General features: G+C 57.0%; 1 protein-coding gene across 2 annotated transcripts; it reads right to left on the bottom strand.

The window, feature by feature from the left end:
• Positions 1-1939: 1939 nt before the first annotated feature.
• Positions 1940-26235, bottom strand: TMEM63B (transmembrane protein 63B). 2 transcript variants are annotated; one of them, XM_042986449.1, is made up of 24 exons: positions 26182-26235; positions 19381-19563; positions 19013-19092; positions 18709-18750; positions 17642-17732; positions 16176-16213; positions 15102-15244; positions 14938-14989; positions 14371-14479; positions 13635-13705; positions 10664-10744; positions 10066-10189; positions 9066-9199; positions 8786-8923; positions 8508-8661; positions 7496-7602; positions 7142-7228; positions 6876-6941; positions 5422-5584; positions 4749-4854; positions 3590-3757; positions 3244-3359; positions 3008-3088; positions 1940-2736 (listed from the first exon to the last, which is right to left on the bottom strand). In XM_042986449.1, exons 2-24 carry the CDS (start codon positions 19537-19539, stop codon positions 2545-2547), a joined length of 2502 nt encoding a protein of 833 aa, XP_042842383.1. In that variant the 5' UTR covers positions 19540-19563; positions 26182-26235; the 3' UTR covers positions 1940-2544. The 2 variants fall into 2 exon arrangements, with proteins under 2 accessions (XP_042842383.1, XP_042842384.1); XM_042986450.1 differs by lacking the exon at positions 18709-18750.
• Between the last annotated feature and the right edge of the window lie 89 nt (positions 26236-26324).

Here is a 26324-nt window from a genome sequence, read left to right as displayed (position 1 = left end):
CCGTGTGCCTCCTGCCCCCTGCCAGTGCCTGGGCAATCTTTCACGGGCTTTTTGCTTTGTTTGCTATCCCTGCTGTTGGTCGTTTCTGGTCGACTATCCGTAAGCCTTTGTGGTATCTGCTTTTTCTCTTCCTCTGCCTGGTCCCCTGGGGTCTCTCCTCTTCTCTCCTCTGGGAGTTCCTTGACTCACTTTCTTTTCGGGGTCCTGCTGATGGGTGGTGGGTAATGGATGGGTTGGATGTTCAGGGCCATTGGGGTCACTTGGTCGTACTCCTTGGTTTTATCGATGAGCAGATAGGTTCAGAGAGGAGAGGCGGCTTTCCGAGGGTCGCGCAGCACGTTAGTGACAGAACCGGGACTGGAGTTCTCGGTTCTCCAGGAGCCGGGAGACCCGTTGCACACGCAATGTACATTGCATGCGACCATGTGGCTGGGTGGGCCTCTCGGGGGTGGGCTAGAGTGGCCATAGGAAATTTCTTACAAAAAGTGGATTACTGGGGCGCCTGGGTGGCTCAGTTGGTCAAGCAGTGACTTCGGCTCAGGTCACGATCTCATGGTTTGTGAGCTTGAGCCCCATGCTGGGCTCTGTGCTGACAACACAGAGCCTGGAGCCTGCTTCGAGTTCTGTGTCTCCTGCTCTCTCTGCCCCTCCCCTGCTCACGCCCTGTCTCCCTCTCTTTCAAAAATAAACATTAAAAGGGGCACCTGAGTGGCTTGGTCGGTTAAGCGTCCGACTTAGACCAAGACCAGGTCATGGTCTTGCGGTGTGTGAGTTCGAGCCTCACGTCAGGCTCTGTGCTGTCAGCTCAGAGCCTGGAGCCTGCTTCAGATTGTGTCTCCTTCTCTCTCTGCCCCTCCCTCACTTGGGCTCTGTCTCTCTCTGTCTCTCAAAGATAAATAAATGTAAAAAGAAAAATAAACATTAAAAAAAAAAGTGAATTACAGTTGGGTCTGGGGATGTGGGAGATTTGACTGGGCAGGAGACTTGTCGGGCAGGGCCTCAGGCACTCCTGAGGGGGAAGGGACAGACGGGCTGGGGGCCTGGCTCACTGAGATTCTCAGAAGGGCTTTCCAAGATTCCTCTCAGGCCCGTAACCTTGGACAAACCCCGCAGCCTCCCTGAGCCTCCACAAGAAGAGGGAAAATGACACCTGGGTTGCAAGTGCTATTAATGATCACAGAATTAATTCCAGTTGACGTTTATTGGGTGTTTCCTATGGGCTAGGCGCTGGGCCAAGTGGGCATCTGGCCTATATTGCCTCACATAATCCTCCTCGCAGTGAACCCATGCCTGACCCCTGGAGTGAGCTCTCTGGTGAGTAAATGCTTTAAAACAGGTAACAGAGTCACTCAGTAGGATTCCAGGCACATCACTGCTCGATATGTTATGGCAACAATGACAACAAATAATAATGGCATTATTTGCGGGACTACTGTGGCCCCATTTTCTGGCCTCTCTCACCCTCCAGAGCCACCGGCTGAGCCCCTTTCTAGAAGCAGCCCTCTGGGGATCTTCCTCCTCCAGGAAGTCTTCAAGAAGACAGTGGGGAACCTGTGGTTTTGCATGGCCTTTCTCCCTGAATCTCCATCCCATCTGTGTGGCTCCTGGGGATTTGGGTGTGTGGGTTTGTGTCGCTGTCCCTCAGACTGAGTGGTCCTACAGCTTCCTCCGGGCAGGGGGTGAAGACAGAGCTGAGAGCTAGTAGATGCCAGAGTAGGGTGGCGGTGTGAACTCAGCAGGCTCCGCCTGCCTGAGACTCCCCTGCAGTCTCCCAGGCCCATTGTCTCCTCTCCCTGGGGAAACTGAGGTCCCGCACAGGAAGTCTCTTGCCCGGGGTCCAAACAGATCTTCCAGATACAGCAGGGTGGTTGGTCCCTAGCCCACGTGTCCGGGGCGGCAGCACAAATCAGACACGTGCCTCAGAGCTTTTCTTTTTGTTTTTATTTTAAAGGAAAAAAAAAAAAAAAAACAGTGCAAAAACCCATTTTCCAGTGTCAGCCATACCCACCCCCCACCCCTAGGTCACCTCCCTGGCTGGGGGCCTGACTCTTCCTCCCACTCAGCAGCCCCTCCCCTCTCATGCAACCCACAGGGGCTGGAGGCTCCATTTCCCTGGAGTGCCAGATCCCAGGGGGCCTTGGGGGGAGGAAAGATCTGGGGGGGGGGGGTGGCCCCTGATATGCCTTCCCCCCCCCCCCCAGGTCTCCAGCCATGGCACCAGGTACCCCTCTTGGCTCTCAATAACCCTTCCTGACCATACTACTAGCCTGGGGGGCACTGATCTGGGGGAACCCTGTCCGCACCCCTCTTTGCCCCGGGTCCGGCTCGGGGCTCTCCTCACTGAGGTTGGGGGGGTTCCCTCCCTCCCTCCATGGTGGGGGGAGAGTGGTGGAATCCCCAGGTTTAAATACCTTAATGAAAGCAGGGGATGGGGGGAGGAAGGGGCTTTAGATCTAATAAATTATTAGCGTTTTTAGTGTCCGTTGGGGAGGGGGGGTGGGTCGGGTGGGGGCAGGGCGTGGCCTCCAGGGCCCCTCCCTCCCCTTACTGGTGAATCTCATTCTCTATGAGGCTGTCCTCATAAGACGGGAAGTCTGTGTCCGTGAGGCCATCAGGTGGCATCAGCAGCTCCTCATCTTGAGACGAGGACAATGGGGGCTCATCCCCTGAGCTTCCAGGACCCCCGTCCCCTTCCCCGTCCACCTCTGAGTCCTGCAGCACCTGAGCGATGTATTTCTGAAGGGGGAGAGGAGTAGAGGGTGAGGGTGGACAGCTGCTCCTGGTGGCGAGGGGTTGATTGGGGGAATCTCAGGGTCTCCAGGAAGCGGGACAGTGATCTTCCCCCCGAGGGAGAGGTGGGCAGACCCCTCAGTGAAGCCAGATCTTTCCCTGCCTCTGGGGTCTGGAATGGGCTTCACTTTCTGAAGGACTAATGGAATCCCCAACTTTGGATTGAGCCTCAATCAGAGGCTCCTCCCCACCTTTGGCCATGAATCGGGGCACTCACCGCAGATTTGGGGACAGCGGCAGCAGTGGGGGGCCGTCCATTGCTTCTGGAGTCCACAGTATCTGTCTCCGTGTGCTCAATCTTGAGGGGTCCAGAATGAGTCAGGGAGTGGGGAGATGTCCTTGGCTCTCAGCCACAATCATGACCCTGCACCCTCTTGGCACCCCTGCCCTCAGCTCCCACCCATCCCCTTGAGCTTCTGCCCTTAGCCATCCCCTGCCCCCCTGGCCCCACACCTTGTAGTTGTGGGCACTGAGGTATTTGAAGTGTCCGAAGCAGACGTGGCAGAGACAGATGACGATGGTGATGACCAGGACCACGAATGTGAACATGGACGTGGGGGCTAGGAACCCTGGTGGGGGAGGGGGCAGAGGATGGGGCTGCTACCTTTCCTCTGGGCACCCCCCCACCTTCGCTACCTTATGAATGCAACCCCACGTTTCCATGTGCTGTGGCTTCTCCCAGGTTCCTTGCCTGTGGCCCTTGGCCATCATGGACCCTCCCATGGCTTGCTCTGCCTTGACTCTGAATGGGGGTCCCCCTCCCCCAGCTCCCTGAGGCATGTGGGGGGGTGGCCCTCACCCGTGCGCATGGTGGAGAAGAAGAGCAGCCAGAAGAGGCAGAGGATGGGTGCGGCCACCACCTGATTCACGGCCCCTGAGTGGATCTTCTTGTCCAGCTTGGCCGGCAGGTAGGCGTAGTAGAGATTGTACCTGTCTACCAGGTGCTTCAGCAGCATGTACATGAGCCCTGGGGGAAGCCACACGGGCCCTGACCTCGGAACCAACGCCACCGGACCTCGGTGTGTCCGTCACAGGTTGTCCCAGTCCTACCGAGATCGCTGAAGGGCTGGCCTCCCTCCTCCTGCCCCAGCCCCAAGCCCATCGCAGGATCACAGACTGTCAGCTTCCTCAGCTTCCCTGCTTTGTTCTGCTGCCCCTCGCTAAAAACCCTACTATTAGAAGTCCATTCATTTGGGTCAATGAGCTTCCTCTTGAAACCCTTCTCGGTTTTTTTCTATCCTGTCCCTAAACAGATGGGTATAAATTAGATGGTAAGTTCTGTTTTCCTGGAGGCTGAGGGAATGGGAGCTTTCAAATGAGGACAAAGGGGTTATTTTGGAGCCTTCAATAACCAGGGAGGGCGGTTAAGGGGTTAGGATGTTACCAGGGGGAAAGGAGAGGTCACTAGTAGGGCAACAGGTGAAGAGAAACTTTGCTAAATTTCAGAAGGAAGAGGGACTTGTCCAAGGCGCACAGTTCAGCTACAGTGGGTCTCTGTGAGTGGCAAGAGTCCAACCCCACCCTGGAATCCAAAGGTCTTTCCTGAGCTTATGGGACTGTGTCCACGTGTACCCGCGGATGCTGTGTAGGAGTGACAGTGTGCGTGTGTGTGTGTGTGTGTGTGTGTGCGCACGTGTGAATACCTCTGTGGGTATGTGATGTGTGTCCGAGCATGTCAGTTGAGTGAAGGCACTTGGTGTGGATGAGTATGGCCACGTTGGGTGGCTTTGCCCAGGGGCTCAGCACACCAGCTGGAGCCAACCTGAGCTGAGATGGTTTTCCCCCTCCTCCCCCCAGGCCCGGCCCCAGACTGAGGCAGGGACCGGGCGGGAGGCCCGAGGGGTCGGCCTCCCAGCCGGGGCCCTGTCCACTCAGGGCGGCCTGCCTTACTGGAGTGAAGCGGGTGAGGTCCTGGGTCCCCCCGAGCAGGGCCCAGGTCCCGGCGCGGCGGTGCCTACCGAAGGGCACGATGATGGGGCAGGTGATACTGTAGGTCATGACCACCGTGAAGACGCACATCATCCAGGCGTAGGCTGCGCCAAACTGGAACTCGTAGGCCTGATGCTGGGGGGGAGATGGGCAGGAGGGTGGCTCAGGGAAGGGAGGGACAGACTAGAAGGGCACAGGGCAGGTGGGAGGGGGCAGGGGGCCAGGAACGAAGCTGTGGGGAAAAGGAACCCAATATCCAGGGTGGGGCAGGGCAAAGCAGATGGAAAGAGGGGCTGTGGCTGAGTCAGGGTGGGTACAGTGACGGGGCATGGGTGGGGGGGGGCTCTTTGAGAAATCAGGGGCTGGTAGGTTGGTAGGCCTGGGAATGGGATGCCCAGAGACCTCGTGTGGGGTGAGGGCACAGGGACCCTAGGTCTAGGGACCCGGACCTCCCCCAACTCCCATGGGAACACTAGACTGTCAGAACTGGCAGGTGCCTTCGGGGTTCTCTATGTTGATCCATCGTCGCACATATGGGTAAACTGAGGCTCCAGAAAGGAAAGGGATAGCCCAAGGCCTCGGAACTGGGTCCTGCAACTTCCGGCACCCCTGTGTCCCCACACCCTAGCAGAACTGCCACTGTTTCTGGTTGGGCCCACCAGGGGGCGCTGTGCGGGCCACTGCGGCCCCAGGCGGCCGTACCCGCTTCACGTTGCGCCTCTCCGCGGCAGAGCGCGCCAGGCAGAGCCGGATCATGTACATGAGCAGGCCTGGGATGCGCAGCAGGTCCATGGCGTTGCCGATAAAGGCTGAGGCAATGACGTAGTTCACGAAGAAGGCGCCGTTGTCGGGCAGGAACACGCACCTGCAGGCACCAAGTGCTCCAGCACTGCACCCTGGGAGACCCGGCGGCGGCCTGCCCACTGCCAGCCAGAGAGCACACCACACCTTCGCCCCCAACGCGCCTTCCTCCATGTGGACACCCCAGGTCAGCTCTCAAGCACCTGTGCCCCCGCTTCCCCCCAGAGTGTGAACCCCAGGGGCAGATGCCAGAGTGTTCAACAGACACCTCCAACACCCCCAGTGCGAGTGGATGCAACCTGGGAGTGTGAGCTCAGCAGTGCGCCTAGAACTTGTGTGCTATAAAGACCCATGGAGAGTGCTCCATAGCCCTGATGCCACCGGAGTTCAGGGTATGACTGTCCGAGGTCTCCACAGACAACCCCCATGAGATCCTAAAAGACCCCCAAGGGCGTGAGCCCTAGGAATACCCAGAAATTACCCCTTAGCTCTGAAATTAAGCCATGGTTATTACCCCCAGAGCGTGAGCCTCAGCCACCTCCAGAACACAAGCTCCAGAGACCCTTCCTCAAAGATCTTCAGTGGGGGAGCCCAAGAACTTTTGTCAGTGCCTGTGATACCCCAAGTGTGAGCCCAAGATGATCACAGATGGCCTAGAGCAAGACCCCTGGAGCTTGTGTCCACATATACAGCCATGGCACGTGGCCCCTCACCCCCACCCCCAAACAGCTTCATAGGGCTTTCCAGAAAAGGTGCTCTATAAAGAATTTCACAGTCACACCTCTGGATAAGAGCCTGAAACTTCAGAGGTGTTCCCAGAACCCGTGCCCCATAAACATCCCAAAGTATGAGCCCCAGAGTTCCCCGTAAATACTCCAGAGTTGGGAGCCCAAGAGCCTTCCATAAATACTCAGAAGTGTGGGCTCCAGAGCCCTTCAGGGATACACCCAAATCTCTCCCAAAGTATGGCCAAGATCCTACTACAGACACCTTTCCAAACCTCCTGAGTGAAACTCGCCTCCCACAGTTAGTCCTAGAATACAAGCTCTAGAGACGGTCAGAGAAATGCCCCAGTGTGGGTCCTAAAGCCCCAAATACACTTTGAAGGTGACCTCTAGAGGGGTTCCCGGAGAATGAGCCCCAACACAGACCCCAGGGATATCTCCCACGTCTACACCTGAGACACTGTGTGCAAGCTTTGGGATGGCCTTGCCACACCCTGTAAGCCCCCTCCTCTTCCCTGCAGCGGGGGGGTGGGAAGCTTCGAGGCACCCTCCCATGGGGAAAGGCAGTGTGTCCCAGGCATACCCACCCCCGCCCTCCGGTCTCTTTCCCTGGGGGCCCAGGTCACTCACTCAAACCGAATAGCTGCCTCAGCCAAGAATTTCTTGTCAAAGAGCCAGCGGAAGAAGAGGTCCAGGCTGGAGAGGAGGAGTGGAGAGGTGTGGTGGGAGGCTGGAATGGCCCAGAACACCAGGGGAGTCTAGTCCGTGAGCCTCTGGGGATGCCCCCCCAGACCTGGGTCCCCCCGCTCTGTGAGGGAGGTAGGAGCCTGGACCGTTCCCCTCGCCCACCCTGCAACACCCCCACGCCATCTCCCATCCCATCGTCTGCGACCTACCTGCTCAGTCCCAGTGAGGGCAGGAGCAGCACCATGAAGATGAGGAAGGTGTAGCATTTGTGCATGGTGGTCCTGTTCTCCCCGGAGCTGGGGCAGGGGGCACGGGGGCAGAGGTCAGGAGAACCAGCCCCCCACGCCTGCTCCCCTAGCCAGGATGGCATCACAGGAGGCCCCACTGGGATGGGGACCGCCCAGGGTGAGGATGCCGGCCAGCATCCCTTCCCCAGCAGCTCTGGGGCCGCCTGGGGCGGGGAGGCTGAAGGGGAAAGGGCTGCCTGGGGGCGGCGGGGTGGGGGTGGGGGGACGGGTGCACACCTAGGAGGGCCAGAGTGCAGTGAGTGTGAAGGGTCTCACCGTGTCCAGTGAGCTTCGAAGAAGGCCGAGTAGTAGACAATGGTGGGGAGCAGGGCCGAGAAGCACCACAGCAGCAGGGTGGGGAAGAACTGAGTGATGATGGGGTTCTGCAGTGGGGCACGGGGCTGCGTTTCAGGCAGGGGCAGCGGCCCCGGTCCCGCTTGCTTTGCCTATTGGCCCCCTCCCCCACTGAGCCCCAGGCCCCGCAGCTCTCAGGGCCCCATGACAGACGTCCAGAACCTGTGGGGGCCAGGGTCTTATGAACAGCATCAGTAGTTAGCACTTGCTGAGTACCTACTAAGTACCCAGCATTGATCACATGCTTTACGTGTATTGATCCTCACGATATTACCCCATTTTACAGATGAGGAAACTAAGGCACAAAGAGATTCAGTAGGTTACCCGGCTAGTGAGGAGTGAAGGGGGGTGGAATCTGAACCCAGAAAAACCGGGTCTTATGTATTTTGCTCTTATCAGTCAGTAATTTTTTAAACTATCTTCCTTTGGACTTTGAGACTCCAAGGAGGTACGCCATGTGCGTGGCAGGAGAGGTGAGGGGAGAGCTGGTGGAAGTGACCGTCACTCTGTCGCCATCTGAGCAGCCTTGCTTTTCCACACTGGGTTTCATGTAAGAGTCTTTTTGATAAAGGCACCAGAATCTGAGTTTGGAAGCCAGGGATGTAGTCTGAACCTCCATTCGTTTGTCGGAGAGACTGGGGGATGAGAAGGGACTGGCCCTGGGCTCTCTCTCTTCCCCGGTGTCTCTCTAGATGTGCGCAAACCCAAGGGTGGTCTCTGCTAGGAGAAGGTGGCAGGGAGCCCCAGGGAAGTTCACAGAGGGCTTTACAGCCCGTGGTCGTGTGGGAGTGCTTGGTGCGGCTGGGCTAGAAAAGCAGGAGAGGAGCCAGACTGGGCAGGAGGGTGTTCTGGATTCCCCCCGAAGAGGGATTCGAGGCCCGGCATCTGTGTCTCCTGACACAGCATAGAGGGGTGGGGCGGGGCAGGGCCTCACATTGAGGTACTCCACAGGCTTGGTGACGTTGAACTTGTCCATGGTGGTGATGATGATGGCCGGGGTGGTGAGGAAGAAGAGGAGGATGAAGAGGACGACATTGATGACCAGGCAGCGCAGCCACCAGATGAAGCCTCGGATGGACAGGTGCTCCCTGGGAAGGCAGGGGAGAGGGTCATCCTGGGGACCGCATGCTGATGGTTCCCGGAGACACCTCCCCTCTACCCACTGGAGCCAGCAGGCCCCACGGAACGTGCCCCTGCCACCCCAGCGCTCACCAGTAGATGTTCTGGGGGTCGGGGGCATACGACACGGTCCAGTTGGAGATGTGCAGGGACTCGCTGCAGGACGAGGAGCGCGGCTCCCCGCGGCAGGTGCAGCCCTGGCACTTACACACGTTGAAGTCCTTCAGGATGCTGGGGGACGGGCACCGGTTACCAGGGCGCCAGCCGCTGGGGACCCCACTGCCGACAGCTGGCCGTGAGCGTGGGGACCCGGGAGCCCCGGCTGGTCGGTGGGGGGCAAGGACTGGGCTGGGCAGGCAGGGCAGGGGCTCACATGGCGGTGATGGTCTCATTGTGGAAGGTGACAAAGGCCATGCCAAGAGGCTTCTCGTTCACCTTCTCCTTCTCCCGCTTGTAGTCCTCTTTCAGCTTCTGCTCCAGTTTCGTGTAGTACTCAATGGCCTCCACCTGCCGGTGGCGGGGGGGGGGGGGGGGGGCGGGTGAGGCGAAGGTTCTGGTCAGAGAGCTGGGCTGGTCCCCACCATGCCCAGCGGCGCTGCCCCAGGGCTTACTACGGGCCAGGTACTGCTTTAGGCTTTCTATGTGTTAACTCGTAATCCTCATAAGCCCAAGGTAGGTACAATTAGCTCCATCCTACAGATGAGGAAACTGAGGCACAGAGCAGTCAGAAAACTCGCCTAAAGCCACAGAGCTAGTAAATACACCACAGCACTGTCCTCTTGGCTGACCTCTTCTGACTTGGGCCCTGAAAATTTGGTCACTGGAGGGATGGGTACAAACCCAGTAGTGGAACTGGAGCTTCAAGGACTGTAGGAACAGGTGGGGACCTACTGAGGGAGGGTTGTGCCCTGCTCCCCATCCTGGCACCCTACCTCCAGCCCCTGGGCCGCATGGCCTTGCCTCCTCAGGGAGTCTGTTTACCGTTGGTGTTTTTTATTTATTTTTGAGGGCAGGGAGGGAGGGGGGAGGGGGGGGGGGACAAAGGATCCGAAGCAGGCTCTGCATTGATAGCAGTGAGCCTGATGCGGGGCTTGAACTCAAGAACTGAACCGTGAGACCATAACCTGAGCCTAAGTCAGACACTTAACTGACTGAGCCACCCAAGCGTCCCTTACTTTTGGCTGTTTATGTTTCAGACCCATTTGTGTGTGTGTGTGTGTGTGTGTGTGTGTGTGTGTGTGTGTGTGTGTTCCCGGGGTCTTGGGACACGCACCTGGAATGTGCCCATCTCTACTGTGATCTGTCTTCCCAAGATCTGTCCAACCCCTCCCCGTATCCAGCAGGAGCTTTGGGGGCCTGAGGTCACCTCATACCTGCTCACAGCCTCGCACCACGCAGCAGCAGAGGTGGCCACAGGGCTTGGGGTTGATCATGGTGGGGACATTCTCCTTGCTCTGGAGGTTTGTGAAGTAGAGCTTTCCCCGCTCGGCCTTCTTCCTGTGGGATCCAGGGGTCCAGTCACCCACCACCCAGCTGGGGCCAGGAATGGCTGGGAGGGTGAGTAGGGAGCCCAGCTGAGGGGCCACCTAAGTCCACTCCCTGAGGACAGGGGCGATCTTACTCTTGGATCTGCTTAGAATGTATGGTTCAGATATGTCCCCATTCCAGGGTCTTCCCGCCCATCCCTTGAGGGCCAGAAATTCTTCCTATAGTCTGGCCTAAAGTTTTCACACTGTAGCTGGAGAAGGGGATGTCCTTGGACGGGGTGGGGATGGTGGGCTCCTTTCTTCTTGCAACAAACGCTAACCTCCAGGCTCTGCTCTTTCCAGAGCTGGATTGACAGGCAACCCAGGGGTTGAATTAAAATCAAATGCCCTGGGAAACACCTGGATGGGGAGCCAGGTTCCCCTGTGGCAGCTGAGATGCCCTCTATAATAGGCAGGGGCCCCCAGGTGTCATCCCCCCCATTACCTCTCTGCATCGAGGAACATGAGGCGAGCCACGTTGTAACACGGGCGGGCTTCAAGAACCGTGCAGTTGGGATAGGCCTCCCTGCAATACAGTCCACCATCATCTTCTGTGGCGACCCTGCCCACCTGCCCCCGACTTGCAGCCGCGACCGTGAAGACATACACCCCCAATTCAAGCTCCCTCTTTCTGGTCTACAAAAATGGGAGCTCCGTAAGAATGAAACTTGGAAATTCCTCCCTGTGTTTAACTGAGCAGCAGCGGGGAGCCTTGAGGCACGGGGACCTTGAGCACACCCCGATGATGACCGTGGATGTGAGTGCACCCCCGCACGGTGCTAGGGGAGGCCACGGCCGTGGTCTGACTCTTGTTCAGAGCTCTGAACTTTCAGTTGAGAGAAACGGTTTCTACTCAGGTTGTTCTCTCAACCCTGTTTCCAGAATACCTGGTTACAGTCCAACACTTAGCCTTGCCTTACGGTCCAACTGATCCCAACCAACCCACGGCCCGGTCTGCAGACCCAAGACTGACCTTTTAACCCTGACCCGAGACTGACCCTCACCTTGCCCTGAAACCGAGCAGAGAGAGACTATATGTGACTCTCGGTGCTGGTACCTGGCAGGACTCGAGGGGTGCCTGCGGCTCCTTCTCACTTCTCATCGCACACTGCTCCCTGCTCCCCAATCTAGACTGAGCCCCATCTTTAAAAAATTTTTTTAAATGAAGAACCACCAAGTGTTAACAGATGCACAATATCTAGTTCCCCAAAGCACGAGAATTTGCAAACTTAAATCTGGGATGCGGTCCTTGAAATGCACTACAGACTTTTCCCCCGACACGGTGTTACTCTAACCATTTTAGGGCTCCTCTTTGGAAGGGCCTGGAACCCTGTGGCAGGCTGAGCCCTCATTCTCACCCGACTAATCTCTAACCCCTTAATCCCTGCCATGCAGGCTCTCTGATATTACACACGGGATATTCCCTAATTCTGCTGGGTCAGTCCTCTAATTCAGACAGACCCCAGACCTGGATCACAAGCCCTACTCATCACCATGTGCTCGGGCCTGGGCCAGCAGCTTAGACATACTAGGTACTCAATAAACATGCGCTGAATGAATGGATTGATGAGATGGCTGTTCCCTGATGCTCACCTCCTTGACCCCCCAAACTCCAATTAGGACTATAGTCTCCCCCCCATCCCCTGCTTAGAGGCTGACCACTAAATTTTAATCACAGTCTGCTTCCTAAACAAAACCGTAGATTGACTCCTGAAACAGCCTGAACCACGAGCTCCCCACGGACACCCATCAGGCCTGGTTCTCTTTTGTCTCCCTGGTAGGAAGCACACAGTAGGTGTACAATGAGTGTGTGCTGAATGGATGTTTGGTTAGCGGGGTTTACTTCCTCATTGTGTGCAGGGCCCTGTCAGCATGCCCCCCGCCGCTCCCTCCCCCCCACTGGAAACAGCAGCCCTTCCTGACTCCCTCACTCTGTTCCTCTCCCTGCTTTGGTTTTCCTCCTGGCACCCACCCCTACTCGACACAATGTCTGTTACTAGTTCGTTTGTTTATTACCTGTCTCGCCCACCAGAATGCCAGCGGACAAGGGCAGGGGCTTTCTTTCTTTGTTTACTGCTGTAACCCTAGGTCCCCCTCCAGGGCGGGTGCCCGGCAGGTGCTCAAGAAGGATTTGTCATTAAAGGACTAACCAGTACAAGCTGACAACTGATCCCAACAGGACAGTGATATTAAGATGCCACCTAATTCTGAGCACACACTGTCCTTAATCCTGACTCGGACTGCCCCCTAATGCCGATCACAGCTGGGAATCCAGACAGGATCCCAAGTTGCTCTCGTACTGACTGAGGATGATCTAATTTTGACCGCTGTTCTTGAACTTCTGTGTGGGCAGGGCCTGTTTCTAATTTATTTATGCTTGGAGTACAGAAAGTGATAATAAATGCATGTTGAATGAATGATTATCTGTCCGCTGATGCTGATCACAAACCACTCATTTGCCTGCAACAAAGGGGTCTGCAATCTAACCTCGGCCAGATGCTGACTCCCAATCCTGTTCTGATCCAGAACAAGAACTGGCTTCTGATCCAGGCCAACTGGCTGTGGATGCAGACCTCACTAAGTCCCGATCCTGAGCAGAGACTGAGCCCTGATCCAAACTGCCAATGTCCCTTATCAGGACCACTGGCCAACTCCTAATTCTGGCCACAGGCTGGCCTCAGACCAATCTCTGATCAGACCCTGGACCAGCTCCTGATGCTGACCTCCACCATGTGAACGTCCAGAGAGCTCAACGATCTTTCATTCGTTTCTATGGTCCCAAGGCTTAATATCATGAGAAAGTCTGCTGAGCACACAGATGAATGTGTGACGGGATCCTTAATTCTGGATGCGGACCATTCCGGCCACCTGGAGCTCCTGGAGGTGTATATTCCCCTTCCCCTCTGAGACACAACTCCAGAGCTGAAAAGAGCCTGAGAACACATGCAGCTCAGGTCCACAGTCCCCCCCCCCCCCCCCCCCCAGGATCCACTGAAAGCCAAGAGCTCCTCCCTGCCAATCTGCACACAAACCCCAGAATGTCACCTACGGTTTTGAAGCCACACACCTTGAAGGGCCCTTGGATCCCAGGCCAACAACCCATGACCCAGTTCAAGCTGAGAGGGGAGGTGGAGTGGGGGGGGGGGGTGGTGAGAGAGAGGAAGGAGGGGATGTGACATACACTTCCTTCTCTCACTTTACAAGTATTTCTTATATTTCCCCTGCTGTTGGGGGCGGGGGTGGCTATCACCCAGCCCTGGTGCTAGAATGCCCTGGGGTCACGTAATCCTTCAGTGGTCTAGTCTCCACCCCACTGCAGCCCAGACTTCAGCCGGAGGGTGTGAGAAGTCTGAGGGGCTGAAAGGCGGAAGAAGGGCCCACAGGACCTGGGGTTGGGGGTAGGAGTGGCCACTCACTCAAAATGCTTCTTGATCTTTTCTGACTCTGCATATTTGGAGATTCCATTGATGAAGAGAGTCCGCTTCACCTGGGGTGAGAGGGGAGCGCATGTACCTTCCAGAGGAGGCTCGAGAATGCCAGGAGGGCATGGGGAATGGTGAGCAGAGAGGAGCAGCTGGGTGGGAGGAGGCCTTAGGGATAAACCAGGTTCCAGGGAAAGCAGGGGAGTGCATCTAATTGAAATCAGGCAGGAGCTTAATGAAAGAGCCATTTGGTCTCTCACTCCTGAGGGGTCATCCAGGGCAAGGGAGGGGGTACTACTCTGACCCTCAGGCCACAAGGCCCCGGCCCCCCGGCCCCCCGGCACCGGCACCGTGGCTGCTGTGGGGTGGGCATTCAGTACTGGGCTGGTAGATGGATGCGGAGAGGGAGGGAGCATCCCAAGCATGGCATCACCACTGCTGTTTCCCCAGGGCCAGGCACAGCATGGGTGATTTCTACGCCTATCACCTACCGCCCCCCCCAACGCCCCCCATCTTAGGAAGGTTCTGCTGTTGTCTCATTTTACAGACCAGGAGGCGAGGCTTGGGGAGGTAACTGAACTTGCAGCATAGGGGCTTTTGAGTTGCTGAGCCCGGAATGCAACCCAGGCGGCCTCACCCTGGCACTGACACCCCTTAGGGCCGAGGGGAGAGAGGCCCAGAGGGAAGGGAAGAGGCTGGGGGCGGGGCAGGCCGGCTGGGCTCTACTCACTAGGTCGTCCTCCTTGTAGCGCATCTTAGAGGTGTGCCTACGCATGCTGTAGACGGTGAGCAGCAGGTACAGGAAGGCGAAGGAGGTGTGCAGCCATAGCAGGTTGTTCCTGGGTGGGGCAGAGGGGTACATGGAGCCACTGGGGCCAGGAACCCACTCAGACAGCGCCCAGCCTCCCGGTGTGAATTCAGCCCTGGTTCAAGGCCCTTCTACTGCCAGTGGTCTTCTGGCACTGGCCCCCTCACAGGGCAGGCCCCATACATCACACCGTCCGGGTCCCAACATTATTCCACTGCAGTTGAAATGTCCCCAAGAGGTCATCTCTCCCTGCCCTGTGCACTGGCTACACTGTCCTCTAACTACCCCCTGCCATCTTTCCCTGGCCTGAAGTCACACAGCAGCTTCTTTATCTGGTCATCTCTGGGGACTCCCAGCAGACATCCACCTACTCTGTCTCCAATCCAAGTCCCCAGGGCCCCACATCCACCTCTCCCCACAGTGCTCCCCCTCGCACCCCTCCTCATTACAGCTGGACTCTGACCTCACTGACTGGCTTCCCAATCTTACCCTGATTTCAGGTTGGCAATGGTGGTTCTCCCGAAGCTGTAGGCATTGTTCTCTGGGGGTGGGAGGGGGCAGGAAGAGGGAGAGGATGATGCTGGGGTCAGGACGCGTGCCCTCCTGCCCCCTCTCCTCCCTTCCCCGCCCCACCCATCCCAGCCTTCACTGACCCAGCAGGTCCCCTGAGAAGTTGACAGGCAGCACGATGCCCACAGAGAGGACGCCCACGACGACCAGCAGCCCGATGATGTGCCGCTGGAAGGACAGGTAGTGCACAGCATCGCCCCCACATTTGTCCCGGATCTCATCATCCCTGCAGGCCCGGGGCAGCAGAGGAATCAGGTGAGGGCCGGGTGGCAGAGGGGCCACAGCTTGCCTGCCCTGCCCGCCCCCAAGTCCACCCTAGCCCCTGCCAGTCTGGCAGCAGTATGGGGGTGGGCTAGGGTCTTTGGGCCCCCTATTATTGGGAGGGGGGATGAGAAAGGGAGAGGGAAGGGGAGGGAGGAAAGGAAGGATGCAGGGAGGGAAAGGAGAAGAGGAGAGAGAGGAGGGGAACAGAGGGGAAAGGGGAAGATTGCAGAGAGGAAGAAAGGGTAAGAAAGGGCCGGGAGTAGAGGGGGTGTTGAAAGGGAAGGTGGGTTGATGGAAGAGGTTGGAGCAGGAGGGAGGACGGAGGCTGGGGATAGAGCAGCGCCTTATGGGTGCTGGAGAATCACATTATGTGGTGCACCTGGGGAGGGGCCCTGGGGGCCGGGGCGTGGGCAGTGGTGGTGCTGACCTGTCTGGGCCTCCTGCCTCTCTCAGCGCTCACTGCCTGCCTGCCGCACTCTGGCTCGACCTCCTGACTTCTGTCTGCTGGACACTGGCTCCTGCCTATTGCTGGCTGGCTGCTCCCAGCCTGCCTGCTGTCCCCCACCCCGCTGGCTGCACGGAGGCTCTGAGGTGGGGGGGCTCTGGCCTCTGCCCTCACAGGGTGGCAGGGGTGCGGAGAGCTGAGGGCAGAGCGGGCCCACCAGGCAGGGGGGCATACAGGAGACCGTGGGGTAGAGTGAGGCCAGCTCAGGGGACAGCAGAGGCCAGGACCCCAGGGCTTGGCCTCCTGGAGGAAGGAGGAGGGTGCTGGGCTGGCTAGGAGCACTAAGGCCCTCAAAGCTGCTGGCCTCTGGATTTTGTAGGGAAGTAACAGGTTCTGAAGTTTTTCTTTGTTTCTCTCTTTCCTTAGAGCCTGAAGACTGTTCACTTACTTTATCCTGAAGATGGCTGTCAGCCAGGAACAGAAACCCTGGAGTGGGGGGGACAGAGGGCTATCAGCTGGAGCCCCCCACCACCCCACCACCCCCAGCCTCCCTTCCCCCTCAAATCCCACCTGCCCCATTCTCATAATCACCTCCAGGCTGGGCTCACCTTGGAACAACTTCCACAACCCCCCAAAGAAAGCAGCTCATCCCAGAGGGGGAGAGGGAAGGTGCCAGCCCTCAAAGGAGAAAGGGACTAAGGCCAAACTGAGTTATCTGTGGATGCTCATGTCAAGAGCTACATATCCCCGCCAAGAGCCAACGGGGCAGCGCAACCAAAGGAAGGCCTGCAGCGGTGTAGGTCAGGGTAGGGAGGAGTGGGATTCAGGGTTCTAGGAGAGGCAGTGGGGACTCCAGATCCAGACAAGAAGAGTCCGCAACATGGCTCTGCCTACAGCAGAGGGGCAGGCCAGGCTTCCCGAGTTCCTGCCACCTTTCTTCCAATACAGCCCAGAGGGACCAACCCCCGGGTGCCTGTGAGCTTCAGTCTCCCACCTTCAAGCCCCCAGGCCTACCTGCAGCAGAGACCCCACTGAGAGAAGGGTCGGGATACAAGGGGGAGGGCTGGGCAGAGAGAACCCTCCTTCACCTTCCTACCAGTGGAAGGTCCAGGCTTAACACAGGATCGGGGACAGAGGTGCTTCCAGTTAAGACGCAGGACTGTGCTGCCTGCTGCCAACATCACCTGAGTCTGGGGACCATGTGGACACCTCTGGCGGGCAAGGGTGATAGCTTTGCTTTGCCACTTACCGGTGTGAGTCCAGCTCAGGAAGCTGACAGGCTTCTTCTACTATGGCTGCTACAGGAGCTGTTGCCCCCAGGCCACCCAGCCCAAGCCGGACTGCCCAGGGCCAGCCTAGGGCCTAAAGATTAGAGTTCTGACTAGGACCCACACCCTGGCAGAACGACAGGGGCCAGGCAGGTAATGTTGGAGTACTGGGTCTGGCGTGCATGAGGGTCCGGGGACTGCTGTGAATCGCCTTATCTGTAAGGACCTCTGCCACTCAGCCCCAACCCACAACTGGCCCCATCTAGACGAGGGCCACCAGCCTGCAATCTCTGAGCAACGCAATGAATTCCTGCTTTTACTCCATGGGGCAGAAAGGCCTGTCATTACTTCTAAAACCCTAAGGAAGAAGGGGTCCTTGGGATTAACAGGTGGAGATGGGCGTGGGGCTCTACGTGGTGCAAAGTGTGGGATTCACAATGCTAGGTCTGTGCTGATTTGGAGGCTGGCGTGGAGTACAGAGCGAGTCTGGGTGGCCATCCTGTGGCTCTTAGACGAGCACTGCCCTTGCTGAGGAGAAGGCCACATTCCAGGTCCTTGACTCTGTATCACTGGAGGCTAGAGGCTGCTAAGCCCCCTGCCCCGGAGAAGGAGTGGGTGGCTAACAAGTCTGGGGGAGGGCACTCACATTGTCTCTTTGGTCAAAGTCGACGGAGCTGGAGACAGACGTGAGACGCTCATACCGGTCATGACTGTCCCCGTGCATAGCTGAGGCCACACTGGGGGTGGGGAGGTGAGAGATCAGAGAGCCTGGTGAGTCTGAGCTCCTGGGGAGCGGGACTGAAGTGGGGGGCTCCCCCTCCAGAGCTCCAGGGGCTAGACAAAGCACAGAAAGCGCAGAGGCTGAAGCGGGGATGAACGCCTGCCTTCTCCCTGCCTCCCTTAATTGCACCTCCTTCCTTCAGAGCACCTGGAGGGCACACCAGTGCAGGGCAGTGAGTGAAGGGAGAAGGGTGTCTTCATCTTACTCCCTGGAGGCTGGAGCGAGAGTGTGAGGAGGCCCTGCATTTCTGGGGCTGACCAGCAGGGGACGGGATAGGGGGGCGACAGAGCTAGTATTATGCACAGGGCAATGGGGAGCTGAAGGAAAGGAGGGACTAGGAGAGCCCCAGAAGGGCTGGAGGGATCAGGGACTGGGGGATGCCTCCCAGGTGGGACCCTATCCTCCCCCTTCCCTGACCCCAGCAGCTGCTGCAACTCCAACGCCAGTCCTATAGACAGAGACAATGATGTGACACAAAAGGCCAGACTCGGGGCTCGGTGGGAGGCCCCCCTCCCAGGCCTCCAGAAGGGGTGAGCAGGGAACCCTGAAATATGAAGAACTAGTTGTTAGGGGATGGCAAGCCACTGGGGACACCCAATCTTGTCTCTGGGACCAACAGGTGAGCGTCCTCTAAGTTTCCGGGAGGACAGCCCCTCCAGCCTGGCCACCGGCCACCATAGAGAGAGCCAGGCACATGGGGAGGGGCCTCTCCCAGGCAGAAAGCCAGAGGGAGAGATGGGGGAGCGAGGCAGAGACAAGTTGGGAGTCCCCTGCTCTGCAAAGCACACCGCCTGCGTTAGTCCGAAACATGAGCCTGCAGAGGAGAAAACTGCAAAGAGAAACCAGTAATGAGGCAGGAAGAGAAAAGAAGCATGAGAGAAGAAAAGAGAAAGCTGGTTTAGTGGGGATGAGGGGGCAGGTGCCCCACATACTATTCCTGTTCCACTCGCTCCCTCTCCTGCCGCTGCCGAAGCCTGGGGACAGAGAACAGACAGGGTTAACAGGGGAGGTGGGGGAGGGTCCCGGGGGACTGACAAAGGACACAGATCCAACTGTAGGCCTTCATGTCCCCCATGGCTGTTCTGGGACTGGTCCCTCTTCATCCCCCTGACAAAGGGGGATGAGAGAGGGCTGGCTCTTTCCTATCCCCGAGGAGTGATGGGTGTGTGTTGAGTGAGTGACAGTGAGTGTGCATGTGTATGTGTGCAGGGGTGAGGCAGAGTCCCCAAGCCTTACCTGTCTGCATCTGTCACCAAGGCCAGCCGCCCATAGTCCCAAGCCACCTTCCGGAGAATGGAGAACAAGAACAGCAGTGCCTGTGGGCAGAGGGAATGGTTGGCAGGTAGAGAGACCGTCCACCCACGGGACTAGCCTGGAGGGCAGGGGCAGAGGGGCTGGAATCTGGCCTTAGAAAGGGCTGACCCTGGCTTGGGTGAATGGCCAGAGGCTAGGCTTGGGCTGCGTGACACGGATCCCTCCCATAGTTAAGCCTGGGGAGTCAGGGTCAGGTGGAAGAGTGGTTAGAGCTACAGGTGTTAGCTAGCTAGGTACAGGGTGTGGATGCCAGGCATGGGGGGCGGGGGGGGGCATGTGTGGGCACTCACAAGGAAGCACATGAAGTCAAGAGCCAGCACGGTGGGGACACCCCCAAAGGGCAGGCCCTGCAGGACGGTGCTGCGGATTCGGGCACTGTAGCAGTAGTCCTTAGGGTTGCTGTTGTTGAGGGCCGTGGTGCCCAGGGTGGCCAGAAGGAAGGGCAGCATGGCTGCTACTGCCGCATGGTCCTCCTGAGCAGAGAGCACCATGGTCAGCTGGGCTCATCCCCTGTCCCCCTCATGGCTCCCAGCATAAGCATGGGGAGAGGGAGTGAGGGCAGATCACCGGCTGCCTGGGTGGGGGGAAGCACTGGCTTCCAGAGATAAGAGCCTGGGGAGGGGAGGGTTGAGTCACATGGATTTACCTTCATTGGCTCTGAGGCCGAGACCCCACCCAGGGTCTGGGGAACTTGGCCCAGATCTGCACTGGGGAGACTGGTTTTTCTAAGTTGGAAGTTGTGAGTCTCTGCTGCCTACCTCCCACCACCTCCATACACACACACAAACACTCTCCAAACACACACACACACACACACACACACACACACACACACACACACACATTCACTTTCATGCTTGCTTTCTCTTTCTCCCTCTCTCTCCCTCTCTCTCTGTCTCAGGCAGAGACATGAGGGAAGATGGGGAGAGGTCTTAGGTCTGAGGGTTCAAGGCTAAAAGGTGGGGTGAGGAGGCCAGGGGAAGATGAGTCAGGAACCAGCTACCTCATCCTGATCTTCTCTTTCTACCTCTATTAGAAAAATGGCATGATTTCATCTGCTTAGAGATTTCGGCACTGTTAATCACTTTCTCGATATAACTGGCTTCAAAACAAAGGAAAAAAAGGGGGGTGCCTGGGTGGCTCAGTCGGTTGAGCGTCCAGCTTTGGCTCAGGTCATGATCTCACAGTCTGTGAGTTCGAGCCCGTGTCGGGCTCTGTGCTGACAGCTGGGAGCCTGGAGCCTGCTTCGGATTCTGTATCTCCCTCTCTCTCTCTGCCCCTCCCCTGCTCATGCTCTGTCTCTCTCTGTCCCAAAAATAAATAAAAACATTAAACAACAACAACAACAACAAGGAAAAAAAAAGATGCTCAGCTTCAGAGCTGGCTCTCTGTCCTCAGAGTAGGGACCTGAGGATGGGGTCAGCGTGGGAAGTCAGTTAAAAAGTTAGGACTTCTGGGTTTGCGTTATCTGCCTGGTCCCAGTCACTCCTGCTTACCCTCATTCCTTTTTCTCTGCCTTGGAAGCAGCTCCTCCCCTCCAGCTTCCTCACCTCTCCAACGATCTCAGCACAGGGGTCACCTGAGTGGTGTGAGAACTACAACTCCCAGAGTGCCCTGTTCCTGCCTCCGGAGTAGGGCAGGCTGGGAATGCTGTGCCCTCCAGCGAGCTTTTCCATTGGCAAAGGAAGAGAGAGTGGGCAGGGGCCTCTTAGCCCGCCCAAGTCCCCGGCAGCCAGGGTACTGCCCTCCAGCCCGGTTCCCCGCCACTGCCCACTGCCGGGCTGCCCGGCCCTCTTTGGGCTGGGTGGGTGGGGCAGGGAGGAGGAGGGAAGGGGCAGCCAGCCCGGATACCTGGGTTCTGGGAGTGTCTGGGGACGGAACCTAGCAGGGCTCTGGGGAGGCTCCTACGGTGGAGAAGTGTGGCCGAGGCACGCTGCTCCACCCCGTCCTACTGGGGGCCCCTGGGGGCCCCTTCTGCTGACAACACTGAAACTCTGCCTGGGGTGGGGGTGGGGGTCCCTAGGGAAGAGAGGAAACCAGACAAAGAGAGAGAACAACAAACCGAGAATCAGTGACTGTAACTCTGGCAGCAAGCATCCTCTAGCCCTTTGGGGGGACTCAGAGGGTTTCTCCTGCCCACCGATCCCTGGTTTTCCCCTTCCTGACACTTCAGTTGCAGGGGAAGAGGCACCAGCTCTCAAGTGGAGGGGGAAGCTGTGGTTGTTTATATGTTTCACTTGGTCCCAGGGAGTCTCTGAAAAGCCTGTATTAAGAAGGCTAAAGTGGTAACTGCCCAGTGTTTATGCCTCCCTCTTCCCTTCCAGCCCAAGTTGCCTTAAAAAAACCCCAAAACCCCATGAATTTAGTAATTACAACAGGCATCACTTATCTAGTACCCACTGTTTCAAGAATAATACATACACAATTTCGTTTAATCCTTGACAATCCTGAGTTGGATCTTATTGCCATTTTAAGATGAGGGCACAGGGGCTCAGAGAGGTTAAATAACTTTCCCTAAGTCACACTGCTCATAAAATGATGGAGTTCAAACCTAGGTCAACTTCCTTCTAAAGCTAGAACACTGTTCAGGGCACCATGCTTTTCTGATGTGCCTAGAACAGGAGGACTCCACAAAACACAGAAGTTTCATAAATGCTCATTCTCCAGCTAGAGAATACTAGAGCATTGTGGGAATGTGTATGTTTAGGTGTGCAGACATGTGTTGATGTGTGTGTGTGTGTGTTGGGGGGGAGGTAGGAGACTGGTGTGTAAGTTGGGGGGTGTGTGGGTGTGCCTAGAAGCTTGGATATGTAAACGTGAGGTGTGTAGAACCCTGCGGTACCAGGGTTAAAGTGGAGGTTAAAGGTAGGTATAGGTATCTTGGATCTTGGGTCTGTGATGGTTGGCAGCCCTCTGAATTAGTGGCCCCCGCCCCCCGCTCCAGTATACTCCAGCAATCAAGAGAGCCCATTCCTAGTTTTTGCCTGTCTCTCTCCCCAACTCCAAGGCTCCATCAGACCAGAATGCAATGGGTACAAACCCCTGGAGTACCACGCACCACCCCCCCCCCCCAGTCCTGTCCACACTGAAAGAAGGTGGAACGTTCTGCGAGCTTCTGCAGTAAGGGGGCCCCATAGGGTGGGTGAAGGTCCAGGTAGATGCTTAGTAACTGAAATTATGGTGTTTATCTGCTGCTTCCCTCTTTACAGTCACAAAGCACTCCCCCCCTCCCCCAACAACTGCATTGATCTTACCCCTGACCCCCAAGGAAGGCTAGGTACTTGCTGGATCAGATCACTATCCCCTCTTTACAGGGGAGGAAGCAGGGGCCCAGGGAGAGAGAAGGAGAAGCGACTCACATGAGGTCACAGGGCAGGTAAAGTGTGGAGTCAGGGCCAGTGGCTCTTCAGGCTCACTGGGTTCCTTGGTGCTCCTAATTGTGGGGGGCAGGGTTGCGGGGGGGGCTGAACTTCACCTAGGGCAGCTGCTCAAAGCTTTTAGGGAGAGCAGCTGGGAGGGTGGAAGAAACTGAGGCGGAATATTTGGGGGGAGGACTAAGTGAGGGGGCAGTTCATCCCCTGGGCCAGGTGTATCCTAGAATTTCTCTAGTCTGACACTGAGACTTTAGCTGGCAGTATGTAGAAAGTGGAGGAGGATTTTATTTATTTATTTAAATTTTTAAAAAATTGAGAGAGAGACAGAGTGTGAGCAGGACAGGAGCAGAGAGAGAGGGAGACACAGATCCGAGGCAGGCTCCAGGCCCTGAGCTGTCTGCACAGAGCCCAACGCGGGGCTCGAACTCATGAACCGTGAGATCTTGACCTGAGCCGAAGTTGGACGCTCAACCGACTGAGCCACCCAGGCGCCCCCAAAATGGCGGAGGATTTTAGTTCTAGCTATCTAAATGTTGTTATGTTACCATTAAAAAGCGTGTGCATGGTGAGGGTGAGGGAGTTAGAAGGTAAAAGTTTTTTCTTCCAGAGTTACTTGGGAAGATTTCATTTAGGGCTTGGGATCAGGAAGGCTGTGTGTTCTGAAGGGAGGGGATGATGATGTGGGCCAGTTCTGCTACTATGTAACCTGGGCCTCAGTCTTCCAAACTGTAGCAAAGAGGTATTAATATCCTTGCTCCACCCCTCCAAGCTTCACAGGGATGGGTAAAAAAAGTATCTGCAGGGGCGCCTGGGTGGCTCAGTTGGTTGTGCATCTGATTTCGGCTCAGGTCATGATCTCATGGTCCGTGAGTTCGAGCCCCGCGTCGGGCTCTGTGCTGACAGCTCAGAGCCTGGAGCCTGTTTCAGATTCTGTGTCTCCCTCTCTCTCTGACCCTCCTCCGTTCAGGCTGTCTCTCCCTGTCTCAAAAATAAATAAACGTTAAAAAAAAATTTTTTTTTTTAAAAAGTATCTGCAAAAGAGGATAAATAGTAGCAGGAAAAGGGACGTCTTAAGGCTCAGTCCCTTATGCTTCCGACTTCAGTTCAGGTCATGATCTCACCGTTCCAGAGTTGGAGCCGGAGTCGGGCTCTGTGCTGACAGCTCAGAGCCTAGAGCCTGCTTCGGATTCCGTGTTTCCCTCTCTCTCTGCCCCTCCCCCACTCGTGCTCTGTCTCTCTCTCTCTCAAAAATAAATAAACATTAAAAAATTAAAAAAAAAACTAGTAGGAAAAGAATGCACTTATCAAATATTGATTTCCCTCTTCTTCTGTGCCAGGCACTGTTCTTAGTGCTTTACACATGTTAGCTCATTTACTAGCCATCACAACCCTGAGAAGACACTGAGGTACAGAGAGGGTGCAGAACTTGCCCGATGTCACACAGTCAGTCTGTCACAGATCCAGATATGGACCCAGGCAGTCCGGCTTAAGTGTGTGGTCTTGACAACCGCATGCTGCTGCCCTGGCCGGAGGAGAAGCTTCCATCAGGGACCTGGTGGGGGTGGGGGCTGCCAGCTCCAGCTCTGGAAAAATGCCACACCCTATTTCTACCTGTTTGCCCTCCTTCTTGCCTGTGGCTGCCAGACCCTCCCACTCAGACTGTGGGACTGTGATTTCAGGCTTTATCTAGGATGAGACAGAGCTGGCTACTGACCTGGGCAAATTACTTCACCACCCTGGGCCTCAGTTCCCTCATCAGTAAATGGGAATCACAATTCAGTTGTGTGGTTGTTTTGAGAACTAAACAAGATGACTTATGTAAAGCTCTTAATACAGTTCAAGGCACATGACAGATTCTAAAAATATTAGGTACTGTTATTAATAAAGTGTTGGCATAAAAGGGGTTGGTTTAGTGAAGGAAAACTGGTAAAAATCAAAATAAAGGAAAACAGACTTTAACGTGACAGAGCCCCTCAGTCAGGATGGGCTTCTTGTTTAGACTAAAGGGTTTATATGGCCTTCAGGATTCTGCCGCTGAGTGGCAGGGAGTGTTCCCAGACTCTTCAGACATATCCAATCCATCTGTAGCAGACCAGAAAGGTGGGAGCCCAGGAGGGTGATGTTATGCCAAGATGGGTCAGAAGTTTAGAGAAGAGAACCCATTATTGATCAACAACGAGGCAGGGTGCCAGGCTCTTTACCTGTGTTATCTAGTTGATCCTCATGATAAATCTCGTAAGGAGGTGGTAGTAAATGCACTTTTTAATTAAAACTAAGGTTCAGACAGGTTAAGTAACTTGTCAAGGTCACACAGCTAAAGAATAGCAGATCTGGAATTTGAACTGAGGTCTCCAAGACTCATAATCGGAGGGAACTTGTAGGATGTCCAAAAGGGGGTTAGCTTCCCTAACTACCTTTAGCTACTCACCACCTGCCTTCTGCCTTGCCACATCCCCACCCACCACCCAACCATAGGCCAAGACTGAGTTGGATGAGCCAACAGCAGGCCCCAGCTTGTGCCACCTGGAGCAAGCCAGGGCCTGGACCCTCTGGTGCCCTGGAGGACAGTCATGCTGCCAGCACAACCAGGGCTGGAAGCCTGGTAGACACTCCCACTCCTCTCCTCTCACGGCCTGGGAAGCAAGACTGGGGGTCCCTACTCAAGAGGGGTTGAGCACAGCCTCATTTTTCCCGGGCAGACCCAGGGAAAGGGTAGAGAGTGGTATTGGGTACAGAAGCCCAGACCCTCCTGCCCCGCAGGGAAGTGGAGTGCTGAGCGGCCAGAGCTCCCCCCAGGGGACCCAGGCAGGTGGCAGCACAGAGCCCCAAGGGCAGCTGGCCCCTCTGACCTCTCCTCTCCACTTCCCAAGCGACCTTCTCTTCTGAGGAGCAAGGCGCCAAATCTTTGGGGCTGTCCTCGCTAGACGGTCAAGAAGGCCAGGAGGGACAAAGCGCGCCCCCTCCCCCCAACAGGGCCTTTGCCCCACTCCTTGTTCCGCCTCTGAAGCTTTTCCCCACCGCACCCTCCAACGCAGGCCCGGGCGGCTCATGAATGAACTGCACTGTGCGGGGCGCAAGGAGAGGACACGCTCCCGGGGCCAGTCGCCTCTTCAGCCCGAGACCAGTCCCCAGACGGGCTGGGGGCAGCGGCCGGCCTCCAGCCAGCACCTGCGAACCCTGCCCTTGTCCGAGCCCGAACCCCTGCCCCGGGCAGGCTTGGGGGGGTGGGTGGTTCTCGGCCCCGGGAACAGGAGAAAAGATAAAAGAGACCGAGGACATTGGACTTGGCGACCCTGGAATCCAAAACTCGGGGGCGGGGGCGGCAGGTTCCCCACAGCGGCGGCGAGCTGATGGGGGCGCAGCTGGAACCCTGGAGCGGCATGCGGGGGGACGCGCACCTGGACCCGGCAGGTGGGAGAAGAGTGGCGCTTGGGGGCCGGGGGCGGGGGTCCCACCCCTCGGGATCTCCCTAGGGGTGGGGACAGACGGCGGTGCACATCTGGACCCTCGGCAGGGGTCAGAGGACTCGCATTTGGCTCAGGATGGTACGAGGTTGGGGGCAGCGCGCGGCACCACTGGGTCCCGCGGGCCCGGGCACCTCTGGGTCCCGCAGGAGGTTGAAGGGAGGGGACACGTAGCTGAGTCTGGGGTTTTCTTTGGGTGGTGGTAGGAGCCTCAAAGAAAAGAGAAGGGGTTGGGGAAGGGTCGCGTACTTACCCCCAGGCGCAGACTCGGCTCCGGCTTGGAGCCCCGGGTTGGGGCGGGGCGGGGCTGGGGGAGGGGGAGGGGGAGTCGCTGGGCGGCTCGAGCTCCGGGCTCCTGCGGCGGCCGCGGCAGTGTCTGGGGGAGGGGGAGCGGGA

Source organism: Panthera tigris, chromosome B2, assembly GCF_018350195.1.
Source record: "Panthera tigris isolate Pti1 chromosome B2, P.tigris_Pti1_mat1.1, whole genome shotgun sequence".
NCBI lineage: Eukaryota > Metazoa > Chordata > Mammalia > Carnivora > Felidae > Panthera > Panthera tigris.
The sequence above is the reverse complement of the archived record's forward strand: the minus strand, read 5'-3'. Positions and strand labels throughout refer to the sequence as shown.

What these genes read in the sequence shown, in the direction of transcription:
- TMEM63B (XM_042986449.1), bottom strand. Translation starts at nt 19,539, where the DNA reads ATGCTGCCCTTCCTTCTGGCCACCCTGGGCACCACGGCCCTCAACAAC. An exon ending in GAGCGAGTGGAACAGGAATA is followed by an intron (nt 17,733 to 18,708) that starts GTATGTGGGGCA and finishes CCCCACCCCCAG; the next exon opens with TGTGGCCTCAGCTATGCACG. An exon ending in GACCCCCAGAACATCTACTG is followed by an intron (nt 8,662 to 8,785) that starts GTGAGCGCTGGG and finishes CTGCCTTCCCAG; the next exon opens with GGAGCACCTGTCCATCCGAG.